General features: G+C 45.9%; 1 protein-coding gene across 6 annotated transcripts in view; it reads right to left on the reverse strand.

Annotated features, from left to right (window-relative positions):
* Positions 1 to 13,197, reverse strand: part of FNBP1L (formin binding protein 1 like) — a 659,713-nt gene that overhangs the window by 330,791 nt on the left and 315,725 nt on the right. For all 6 annotated transcript variants that reach the window (XM_086953911.1, XM_086953913.1, XM_086953916.1 and 3 more), the window contains exons 4-5: positions 7,708 to 7,855; positions 157 to 219 (exon numbers count right to left, since the gene is read on the reverse strand). In XM_086953911.1, the coding sequence (XP_086810037.1) occupies positions 157 to 219; positions 7,708 to 7,855 (211 nt within the window). The remainder of the gene's footprint in view (positions 1 to 156; positions 220 to 7,707; positions 7,856 to 13,197) is intronic.

Below are 13,197 nucleotides of genomic sequence, written 5' to 3' on the forward strand. Positions count from 1 at the left end.
ATAAGCAATGCCAATAGCTCTACCTATAATATTGCCGAGACCATTGCATTGTAAATGCTTGTTAACTCAATGCACATCAGGTGAAAAAAAAACTGCAGTAAGATCTTGAAAACAAACATTCACTGGTACAAGTTTAAAACTCTAAACTCAACTCACCGTGTCCATCTGTTTCCAACACATGTCCAGATACTGCTGCGCTTTCCGCCCCTCTTGGAGATGCTGCGAAGCAAAGAGACACATTTTAATTGCAGCAATCGCATTAAACTAAATAAGATTACTAGTCACAGGCCAGATAAAAGAGCAGAATGGTATACTTAAGCTAATTACGCACTAATTAATCAGTCTAGGCATCCCCACACGTAATCCAATTCAAGCATGCAAACCCAACATTTTCTGTAAGTGGCATAGGCGAATAGATTGTCTAGCACCATGAGCAAGACACTCCTTACTTTCAAGGGAGTCAGCAGGGCACCACCACTGCTGCGTTAAGTAAGGTACCTAGAAGTAAGTTTGAACCCGTACAGTCAATACCCTTATTCCGTCAACCCTCTGGGATGCTTTTTCTGCCCAACATTCAGACATCCTCAATTTTACCCCAGAAGCGCAGTGTGTGATAAAGAAACCAGAGGGCGGTGCAATACCTGCATAGCCCTCAAGATTCGGGTACACACAACATAGGTAAGAGACTTCACAACTTTTAACTGAAATTGCAAAGCAGGACACCACCTTTAATATACAATCCAGTGTCAAATCGCGGATGGAAAGAGCCTTTGGGGATACTCCATACCCGGAATCAATTTTACCAGGTTATCCATTTGTTAGAAATTCCTTTATTACCTTAGCACCTTAGCATCCTCTGTGCAACATTTACACTTCATGGAAGAAGAGGTCTTGAGAAGGAGAGTAGGAGGGGTCGGTGACTGGATTAAAGGAGGAGGTCACGTTTGGCTGTAAACGCAGATTGATGCTAAAGTATTGCTTTTATTTATAAAGTTTTAAATCTTACTATCCCCACTTACAAAAGTAGAAGGAACCTGAAATATGGCCTCAAACTTTTAGCATTACTATATTTATTACTGACGCATATCGCACAATTTGAAAATGCTTCAGTCTGGGCTGTCTGATCCATATGCAGATTTTAGACGGCCAAACCTGTTAATATCTTTTCCTGCACCTTTCTCCATCACTCCATACCAATCTCGAGACATACAAAGCACTGTTAAGCAGTCATACAACACTGAAAATTCTGTAACAAACAAATGAGGTATAAAATAAATTAAATCTGTATTATTGAGGAACGGATCAGGCGCAGTGTTTAACAATTCATAAGTTCAGGGGCCCAAAGTTTTTTTTGGGAGCCCACGGCTAGCACTAATGTTGTAGGAAAGTGGAATCTTTTGTGGTGTGTCTGGGTACCCTTATCATGTAATAATACCACAATACCCCAAAGATGGCCCTTGGATTCACATTAATAAATCCTTTGCTTCTTGCCATTCTAGCAGGATTGAGCTTTCAGGCTTTACTAGAGGAACATGTGTAAAGCATTTCAGAGTACCTTCATGGACAATAAGTAATTGAGATGACAGAGAAAAATCTAACACCAATTTATAAAAATCGAGTATTTTTATCTTAATTTGGACACCAAAACGAGCAGAATAGCATACAATTAACTGGACTCAGATCTTTGAAGAAATATTAAATCCGTGAAGTAAAATACATAGATAAGATAATATTGCAGTCAATGGCAAAAACCACCAGTGACAATCTGTCACATGCATGTTGAGCTACAGGGAACCTTGCAGGGTTACGGTCAGGCAGGCCCCAGTACCAGGCCACAAAAGTCAGATCAATTTTACATAGCCTGTGGAGTCCGAGAGCAGAGTTATTTTGGCTGGCACTGGTCTCAACAGGAGACAAGCTGGTGCAGATGTTACCCCTTACACAGTGTGGCAAGAAATAGCATGCAAAAACACGACAGATACACAGCTGCTGACCTCACATGATGGTTGCACGGTGTTCCCTGTAGATGCAGCTTCGAGTGTCGTTGTCGGTCACCGGATTGGTGACCAACAAGCCTTGGCAACAGTAATCACAGTGAACAGCTTCTGGAACTTCACAGGTGTCGGACGAATGACGTAGCGGCTTGAAACTTCGGGGCAAAATTAGAATTCCTCACCCACCGACCTAGTCGGTGGCATGCTTCATCATCGGGCCCACCACAGTGGCACCGAATGTGCCCCGGGTGTGCTACAACGCCAGGTGACTGCGGAGCTGGTATGTTGCTGAGTGTGCAGTGAAGGGGTGTGATACGTGAAGTTTAAAATGCTATACAGGAGGTCCCAGCACCCGAGGGTTAACAATATTTAATAAACTGGGCCTCTGTTAGCAGGTTAAAAAGGCAAAAGGACGTTTACAGGAGTGTTACGATGACCTCCGGCGTCCAGTGTGGTCTACATCTTTCAGCCAGTGCCTTTTAATTCTAAGCTGGCTTTCCTCAGGACCAAAGAGAAGTGTGAGAAGGTGCAAAATATAATAAACTTAACTTAAGTGTGGGTCTGGTTTTTTCTATGTGTTGCGCACGCTAAGGCGCTATAACTGTTAGAGGGGGATTCCCTCAAGCTTTTCTACACAGAACACATAGGACAAGGACAAGACGTACAGGGAAGAGTCATATTAGGGTTGCATAAATTAAGAACCACTGTTTGCCGACTTTTAAGGTGGTGTACGACCTATATGCGGCTAGGGTGAGCTCATGGAAACTCCATGGGACTGGTGAGGGTATAATGAACCGTTAGTGAGGGGTGGTGGGCTAAAAAACGAAATCACAAGGTGAGGTACAGGAAAGTATAGGTACTTGGTCCTCACTCTGTTATTTCTCAGTAAAAAGCCTCATGGGTCGCCTGGCAGAGAAAGAGACCCTGTGAAGATAAATGAGATATGCAGGACTATCTAACCTGTAAGGAGAGAAGGTGCTTACCCCATTGGCAGAGTAGGAGGTTTGTTGTTACTCACGAGTAGTTCGGTCTGGTTCCTCCTGGGACCTAGTAGTCCGTCCGCGGCGCCCGATATGAGGTTACTCGCGCATGCGTGGAGACACGCACTGCAGCCTCGCGCATGCGGTATGACGCGCGCTACCTCCTCGCAGCTGTGCAGATAGGACCACCATGACATGGCGGTCAGCGCGCATCCCTCCCTCTCTTTCAATCCCGAACAGGTGAATCAGGTTAAGAGAAGAGTATAAATTACTAACAAGGCGGCCCAGTAACCTCATATCGGGCGCCGCGGACGGACTACTAGGTCCCAGGAGGAACCAGACCTAACTACTCGTGAGTAACAACAAACCTCCTACTCTGCCAATGGGGTAAGCACCTTCTCTCCTTACAGGTTAGATAGTCCTGCATATCTCATTTATCTTCACAGGGTCTCTTTCTCTGCCAGGCGACCCATGAGGCTTTTTACTGAGAAATAACAGAGTGAGGACCAAGTACCTATACTTTCCTGTACCTCACCTTGTGATTTCGTTTTTTAGCCCACCACCCCTCACTAACGGTTCATTATACCCTCACCAGTCCCATGGAGTTTCCATGAGCTCACCCTAGCCGCATATAGGTCGTACACCACCTTAAAAGTCGGCAAACAGTGGTTCTTAATTTATGCAACCCTAATATGACTCTTCCCTGTACGTCTTGTCCTTGTCCTATGTGTTCTGTGTAGAAAAGCTTGAGGGAATCCCCCTCTAACAGTTATAGCGCCTTAGCGTGCGCAACACATAGAAAAAACCAGACACACACTTAAGTTAAGTTTATTATATTTTGCACCTTCTCACACTTCTCTTTGGTCCTGAGGAAAGCCAGCTTAGAATTAAAAGGCACTGGCGGAAACATGTAGACCACACTGGACGCCGGAGGTCATCGTAACACTCCTGTAAACGTCCTTTTGCCTTTTTAACCTGCTAACAGAGGCCCAGTTTATTTAATATTGTTAACCCTCGGGTGCTGGGACCTCCTGTATAGCATTTTAAACTTCACGTATCACACCCCTTCACTGCACACTCAGCAACATACCAGCTCCGCAGTCACCTGGCGTTGTAGCACACCCGGGGCACATTCGGTGCCACTGTGGTGGGCCAGATGATGAAGCATGCCACCGACTAGGTCGGTGGGTGAGGGCTTTCAAAGGAAAACAGTGCTTTTTCCTTGTCTATTTGCTGACGTACTTGAGTCATTTAAAATCCTCCCCCCTTAAACTAGCTAGTCCACATTGATTTACATATATAATACTGGGGATACGGGCTAGCTTACCTAGTCCTCTCTCTCTCGTTGATCTGTATAAAATTAGAACTCCCACATGCACTGGCCACCTGGATTTGTGCAATCCCACGGAGGGCCTGGTTGCCAGCGATTCTTTGGATCAAGTGTGTTTACCTGCAGTTTGCAGAGGGCTAGTGCCACTAGTCCAGGGGAGACAGGGGGTCCTTCTGGCTTCCACAGTGCTGTGTTTTAACCAAGGACAATGGCCGTTCACACAATTCCAAGTCTGTTTTCACAGGGACTGAGTATCCCTCTTTTGCTGTGGTGATGTGGGCAAAGTCCTGTTGTAGGTGGCACAGGTCACCTCTTGGTCCTTCTTTGAAGGAAGTTTTTCAGATCTGAGGTTCTGATGTCAGGGGATCCATTAAATCCTTGATTTAGGGAGTTAGGAGTGAGGGAGCTGGTAGCCAATGGACAGCTAGTCCCTGCAGCTAATCTGCAGAGATAACCATATCCAGCGGTATAGATCATCTTTCCTACTTAGAACCCACTATTTCTGCCCTCCTAAAGATGGCAGATTTCTATTTTAGGTGTACAGATAAGGATGCCCACCCTAGAGGCAGGGCCAGCCTTCCAGAGTGTGTACACACCCTACATATCAAATTTCCCAACTTGTCTGGGTTTAAGAATGCCTAGGGCAAGGGGAGGGCTGTGTCCTCCACAGGGGCACAGCCCAGATGCATATCAGAGGCAGTGCCGCCTTTGAAGCACACCGCCTTGATGTGCCAATTCACTAACCTGCTTGGGAAGGTGTGACCTTCTTGACCAAGCCTTGGTTCCTGATTCCTGGGAGTGATCACATTGCCTGGCAGGAGGTCAGAATCCTGTCTTGGCGACAGCAAACACAGGACTGCACAGGCTGGTCAGCCAGAGAACCGTTAATGCTGAGGCAACAAGGAGGGTCGCTACCAGGGTGCACGCCATGTCACCCAGGGCACGAGCATCATGTCACGATTGAGAAGGTATCCTGTTTGATACCAAACAGGACATAGTTTAGTGGTACCATAATGGAGCTGCCAATCTTGAGTGCCCAGTTGGCAGCCCATGTTATCCAATGGGCCGCTAACACTTAAAGTAGTTTCCAATTGGGAACGCCGCTAAAGGGACATATAGGCTTGTGCTTAGATGTCTACACCTGTAATATAATACATCTTGCTTCCTGGGCTGAGGAGGCCTACCTTAGGGGTGCTTGACATTATAGGCAGGGCCTTTGACTGTGCTGCACTTGGAGCGGGTACAGTCTAGTTTGAGCAGTTTGCACTGCTCCTGCAGTCTGCAATGGCAGGCCTGCTATCAGTAGTTTGCGTGGGTCACCCAGGGTGACATAAAACCGTGCTGCAACCCTGGGGAGCCCTTTAGCACCTATGCCCTGGTTACCCCTGGTACCATATTCAAGGGACTTATAAGGGGGTGAAGTCTTTGCCAATTTGAGATAACCATGCCAAGTCAAACATAACAGTTTTGGGAGACAGCACAGGCACTACAGAGTCATAACCATCAGCATTTGGAGCAACAAGTGAGGGGGTGACCATACACAAAGGGGCACTTTCCTACATATGGCTTATAACAAAGTTGTCCAGTTGCAGTTGTATAAAACAAGAACATACGTCTAAGAGAGCTGTTGCTAATGAAAAACAATTATGTGCTGAATAGATTGTTTTTCATTAGCAACAGCTCTCTTAGACGTATTTTCTTGTTTTATAGGATCATCCACAAAGTTAAGGTTGCCCGTTTTTAGTCCTGATGAAGACTTGCATGGCCCACGCCTAATTCACCGTCAGGCCCTAAGTCGAGTCGAAACGTTGACGCCCTTTTGATTCTTGGTCTGGACCTACATGTTCCAACCCTTTTTTGTGCATTAATTCTACCAAATATATAGGTTTCCAAATGTATTAATACTATGGATGAATTGATTTAGGGCCAGGTCTTACAACATGGATGATTGTTGATCCTTTGTGTAATATAACAAACAATGCTCTTTTATGTCACCAATTTCTATAATTCTTTTCCTCTCTTCAACACCCAACACTATCTGAATCACATCTTTCTATTTTGCACGCTCCCCTCGGGGCAACCAATATGACCCTTATGTATGGTAGTCTTTTACATTTTCAAATAAGTGGCGATAAATGAATAAATTGCCTTTGATTATATGTTTTGCTGTTGCATTTTGTGATACTGTTGCATTTATGGATTCAGAGTAGCTTCTAATACTCGAAAAAGTTAATTCATGAAGCACTGACTAATTGCGATATTGGGAAGTAATAGTCTTTGGACCATTGTTTTGTATTACTCTTTTCAAAGTGGACACGCTTAGCAAACTAGAACATCTTCTCTCTAATCCACTCCATGCATGGCGATGAAAAACTAGGTTTGGTGGAAAAGGGAAGAGTAAATAGCCACAAAATTTGCATCACCGTAAATTGCAGCATAGTGGCTGGCCAGTTTGTCATCTCCGTAGTCGAGGCATGTGTTACTCTATTTAACATTAAAACGTGTATTTGTAAAGCGCACGTTCCCCCGGCGGTATCTTGGTGCTGACTAACAGATGCTTATTGTATAAACTTTGATTCAAATATTTTCCTGTCCTTTGTTCACCTACCTAGTCACATCAGTAGGCATTATTTCAGTCGAATTTCTTGCTCAAGTTTGGCTGCTACCCAGTGGGCTTGGGAAACAGCTTCTGCTGTCATACAGCGCCACAATAAAGCTTTAGCTGAGTAAGTCACAAATGCCTGTGTCCCTGGAGAGGAAAGGCACGCAAGGAGTGCATATACACAGAATCACCCAAGTAATATTCTAACATACGAGACCCTTCAAATCTGGTAAACCTTGGGACTACATACAAAAGTCATTTTGAGTGCGAGTGTTAATCTTTAGCTAACAAGTCTCCCACACAAGTTACAGCAGGAGCCATATTATGCTCCACACTTAACTTTGCAAACACAACCGCTGAGTCACCTTCAACAAACTACTTAACATGTCAAGAACAAACAGACTGAAGGACCTACAGCCCCTTGGGAGGCACCTTTCAAGTAAATGCGACTACAGCGATTTCTCATAAAGGTTATAAAAGTGCTTAGTAGAGAACATTAGCAAGTGTTTTAGAGGCATCAAAGGTCCGAGTCCTCTTAGAAGTGGATATTTGATCACAGTGACAAGCATATTAAGATCCACAGGTGTCCATGTTAGTTAACTGCAGTACATGGCAGGTCTGCTTCTTGCAAACAAGAAGGTAAGGAAAATTCATAGGGAACATTCATACTGCTTGCTTATTTAAAGTGGATATCACTAAGAGATAGCATTAAAAGTTCTTCGCTTGCAGAGCAACAAATGAGACTTTTAGGAAAATACGAACGAACAAACGAAAATACAGTATTCCAATCTTAAGCATTACCGCTTTCCTTTCCGATTTCAGGTCTTGTGAATATCTCATCAGTTCACCGAATACTCTGTGCCCAATTTCTTCCGCTACCACTTCCCGCTGTCCTGCATAGTCATTCAACTCGCTCAGGATGTTAAAAAAGGCTAGGCATGAAGTAAACCTACAAAAAAGACAACAAATTCAGTACCAGATTTGTGAAAATTCTCATTAAGTGTAAAGTTTTTACCATTATTGTAACACTTTGAATGAACAGTTCACGAAGGGCAGTGAGAGCCCCCAATGTACCTCTATGCCTCTAATAAAACAATCCAAATATGTATTTGCATACTGCTTATAGCTTGGCTGATGCGCGCTTTGCGATTTAACCCTACATCAACTTGCTGTAACAAGCTTTGGCAAGGCCATTAGGCCTGGATTGTATTTTCAGTTCAGGCTCAAACTTTCTTTTAAAACCGACTGCTGAAGTGAAAAAAATGAAAAATAAATGATTGCATTCTCCATATGAAAGAATCCATACAATAATTTCATGCGTGATGACTGTACTTTTGAAATGTAAAATATTTATACATGCATGCCAGTACTATCATTCCATGGGAGGTGGAATGAAACCCCAAAAACCAATAGCATAAGGGGAAAGCCTCTGGGTGGAGAAATAGCCTACTTTATGTATATAGTAAAGCATAGGTAACAAAAGGTCAGATCTAAAAATAAAACCGATCAATGAACTGTGCAGACGAGTACAAGGCGAATAATTGGTATATTTGATTAATTATTCTTATTACCATTAGAAGAACCTAATTTTCAGGTTCCAAGGCTCTATTTCCTCTTCCTGTAAATTGCCCTTTTGTATAAGTACTACTGGTACTTCTGGAAACATCTTCCACTTCTACATGTAGCCAGCAATATTGTAATCACAATTATCAGATTTTTGACACAATTTTCTACTTTAAAAAATCTGTTTTTAAATACTGCATGTAATGAATGTAGTCTTACTATTTCAGAAAAAGTACATAACACGTATTCCTATTAACCATCTACGGTGGAATATTGGAGGATAAAAAGCAGAGTCCGTCTTGCCAGGCTTAGAATCGGACAATTGCACTGCCTACAAAGAAAGAAATGAGTGCGTCTAGTTGAATAAGTTGTATTAATGTGTTGCTATTCAGATGAGGCTGGGCAGGTTGAGGAAAAAAACCTGCTCTCTGCAGTCCTCCTGCATTATCATGAACTGCGAGGGGGCAAACTGGTTGACAGAAGACACAAAACCCAGATCCAAACTGTAGGAGAGTAGGGTCTGCAATCCTATGATCACCCAGATTTTTTGCTTTTGTTTCACTGGTTTACGACTTTCTCTGGCTGTGGGCCTGCTAATCAGACCCACAGCCTGGCTGTTCTCTTTCTAAATTACGATGTACCCTAGGTGCATTTACCAATTGGTACTGGGCCACCTTATCAGACCCCGTAACGCAGGGCGTAGGTGTACCCAGGGCCGCCAGGGGCTGAAGCATGTATTATGCCACCCCTGGCTGGCCTCCTAAATTTGACACAACTGGCTGCACGACAGCTGGGGCGAAGCCGTGTAACCACCCTTCGCTGTAGGTATAGTAGCTCTATACCTAACCATACAATGGACACCCGAGTTCCTATCAGTCACTCCTATGGCAGGCCTTAACAATCCTGAAGGCAGAGTGCGTGGGCTCGTGTGAGCTAGGTTCAGGCCCGAGCCGAGCCCGGTTGCAGCTTGCGGAATCAAGACCCAATAGCTGTTCCATGATAACGCGTACCATATCGGTAACTCCGGTGTCGCGTTATCAAGGCATGTCGAGTAAGGTGTCATACGAATCGGGGTGCTGCCCTCTCACCAATTCTGGCGATGAGGTTAGCATCCCACCCTTCTAGAGGGACACGACATGTACGTAACTGTGAACCCCGGTTAAAGTTAACTGAAGCCTCAGCTCCACAAAATGGATGCTGCCACCACAGACACGAGTCTGACCTCCTGCTGCTGGGAGTCCTTCCAGCGAGGAGCACTTGGACAAAGGGTTTCCTGTCAAGGGCGCTGTTCGCACCGTCCCAGACAGGGTTTGTGTATTCTGGGTAGGTAGGGCTTTGGCGAGAAGGTGACTGCGGAGTGGCACCCCGGTGCTCACTACGCATCTGCCGGTTAGAACCAGTTCCAGGGGCGACAGCCCTGGCCTGGGGAAAGTCCGGCAGGGGAGAGGGGTGTAACTACCCCCCTTCCTGGTCCCACCCTTAGGGCAGGACCTATTCATGTACCCACCCCTTTCTTTAGAATAAAGACCGGAGCGGGGACCCTTCCAAATTAGATCATCTTTGATTCAAGAACTACTTTCTACGAAAGGACCTTCAAGACTCTTCTCAAGATTTCTCCCTTGTGACTAAGGAGTAGTCACCCCGCATCAGCGGGCACCAACTAAGAACTCTGCGGTTTGCTGTAAGTCCTTCCTCAAGGAATCCGACGGCCCAGCTCGACGAGAACCGGCTTCCCTGGCACCTCTGACCTCTACCCACATCATCAGCTCAGCTGTGATCTGTGGGTGCGACGAGACCTCGAGGGACCGGCCATCATCAGAACCTGCACGCTCTTAAAAACCAGCACGACCATCGAGGTAACTCTCTGGTGAGTGCTCTGGGGTCCGAGAAGCCCCGACCCTGAGCCGCTCCAGCACCGAAGTGCAGTCTCCCAGCATCTCCACGATCTGCGAGGGGCCCTTCTGCTCGCTGCTCAGCACGTTGTCTGGTCACTAGCCGCTGGCTTGTGTCCTTCTGTGACGACATCCGAGAATCCGTACTGCTGGTCTGGTTGCTCCAGACTGGCCCTTGCTTCCATCTTTGCGAGAAGCACCCCGGACCCTCCTGGTCCACTCAAGACGCCCTCTTAGGCCCACCACGTGGCCCTGAGAACTGCCAAGGCTTGTTGCCCCATCCTGGGCCCAGCGACGCCGACAGCATCATCCTTCGTGGGACAGCTCGCACCTCCACCGTGGTCGCCGACAACGCCTCCTGGTCCGTGAGACTGCAGAGCCTAGCGTCGCCCACTCACCTGGTCGAGGTGACGGCCAACCGGTGCCTTCCTGGTACCCTCTGACTACTGGCTAGTAGTACGAACTTGGTCCCCTCTGCTTTCAGGTTTCTTCAATCTCCGATCCAGGCTTGGATCTCTACGAACTATTCAGCACTGGTCGCCGGCCAGCAACTCCTTTTCTTCCGGCTCCTGGCTCGTCAGCGAAGACCCCGACGCCTGTAAGACTTGTGCAGCCGCAGCCCTCGTGGCTAGGTAACTCGGCATTTCGGTGCCTGCATAGCCTCCTTACTCTAGGGTCCCGAGTCCCTCGCTTCCGACTTGCCTTATCGGGTCCGCCCGAGACCTTAATCTTTCCGTGTCCTCGGACACTTGTTTCTAAATTGTGCACTTGAAGTATTTGCTAAAGAGATTTGGTTTGTGCTTAGTACCCTGTCCTCATAAAGAGTACAGGGCTGTTGTGATTCTTAATAAATATACTGTTTATTTTCATAACACTTGTGTGGTGTCCTTTCATTGGGTGTTCAAGGGGTACATGTGTGGTAAACAGCTGGCTTAACACGCCCTCTCGAGTCTTTAGCCTTAGACTGCTCGTATCCACGCTACTAGGATAGCTGGTCTATAGGTTGACTTACAACCAAACGCCATAAGGGTCGTTGGAACGATACATAGCGGTCGCTAGAATAGCGAACGTTGCATATCGGGCCAACTTCTCACACAAACCATCCTAAAGTGCATCCAAACCTGGAAAGAACACAGCTCCCTGCTCATCTTTGGCCTCCAAAGTATCCCTTTATTTCGTATTTAGGTTTAAAAACAGGCATGCACTGTTGGGCCATTCACCGTGGTATTCACTCTTAAGTCCATTATGTGTGGGTCTCACACGGAGGATGCAATGGATCACAGGTACCTTTATCCTAGTTTGTCGTAGGTTGAGGCACACAGGTAGATAACTCAGAGGGCACAGACCAATATTGCAGACCCTGCTCCAATAAACAAAAGCCCAACACCTAAAATAAAATTGGGGCACTTAAATTTACTAAAAGGGTGGTTACTGGCTAATAAAAAGAAAATAGGCTAGGTTACATGCCAATGAGACATCCAGGTTGCCGGAGCCTTGAAGCTTGTATGTTAGTCATGAGTCACACAGTTTATTGGGACCTACTGGACATTACACTGGTCAGTGGAAATTTCAGGGTGGTAGGGAGTAGGATGGTACCATGCAGGAGGCACCAAATTGTGTTTTTGGACCTTTCTCTCATTGACGGCCAGCTCTGTTCAAAATATAGGTGTCATCTGACCTCTGAACTGGTGACACGTCCCTTCTGGGCACAGTGCTACCTCCCGGTGAACAGCGGTACAGGGATAGTTGATATCAAAAAAAGTGTAACCACAATAACTCAACAACCACAAGCTAGAGAAGGAGAACTGTGTTTCTAGTGATGGTACCCACACTCTGAAGAATACTGCAGTGATCTGGAGGAGAGGGCATACTGTTAACAAGAGATTCAGGAATCCACCACAGTCAGAGGAGCATATAGTGATCTCTCACTGCCACAATCCGTCTACCACTAGGTTACAGGCAATGGTACTCACAACCAAGCTGTGCTTAGGCTCTGTCTCTGCTAAGCTAAGGCAACTACTTTTCTACCAGGGAGGGCAGACATGAGCCAGGATAGAGAGGGTGAAGGGCTTCCTTGCAGTGTTGTCATGCAGCATTGTCATCGCCCTTCCAGCTGTCAGTCTGGTCACACCCCTCCTTTACAGCACTCCTACTTAACGATCATCACCGAGTTAGGGGGGCATTGAGGGGAGGTAACCGACTGACAACTGGTTGGTTGGAAGACAAAGTCAGTAGGTGAGGAGCAGGACGGAAGTACTGCAATGCAAATATCTTTTGCAATAAAAATTCGATACAATATATGCTACTTATTAACACATGAACGAGGAGTCCAACAGAATCCAGTGATTCTGCAAACCAGAAAAAGACCACAAGCAGCACTGCAGACATCTGCCCCCACCCAGCCTTTGTGATTCAACTAGCTTCATGTGGAATTCCAGAGGTGTGAAAGAGTCAGATGTCAACAGTGCTTTCTGGGATGCCTGGAAGCGGAATTAAACCCTCCAGCTTTACAACTCTGTTTTAAACAAAATTACATGCTTCCATTCGTCTCCCAATTTGAGACCGGATCATGGAGGCTCACACTTTTGAAAACAAACATTTAGTAAGGCTTCAGAGGGGATACTGGCAATTGTACTATGATGACTGACAAATATCCCACAGTCACTTTGGCTTAAACACCATCATAATGCCTTTACCTGCTCCCACCCTCGGTTCAAAAGTCTGTGAGCAGTTTATGTTTTCATTAGTGTGCACTAGATGTTTTTTCACCTTCAATAACCTCGAGCTCTGTTATGGACATGGAGTCGTTCTTTAGAAATTTCATATGAGTTTATCT

The sequence above is a fragment of the Lissotriton vulgaris genome, chromosome 1_1, assembly GCF_964263255.1.
Source record: "Lissotriton vulgaris chromosome 1_1, aLisVul1.2, whole genome shotgun sequence".
Taxonomy (NCBI): domain Eukaryota; kingdom Metazoa; phylum Chordata; class Amphibia; order Caudata; family Salamandridae; genus Lissotriton; species Lissotriton vulgaris.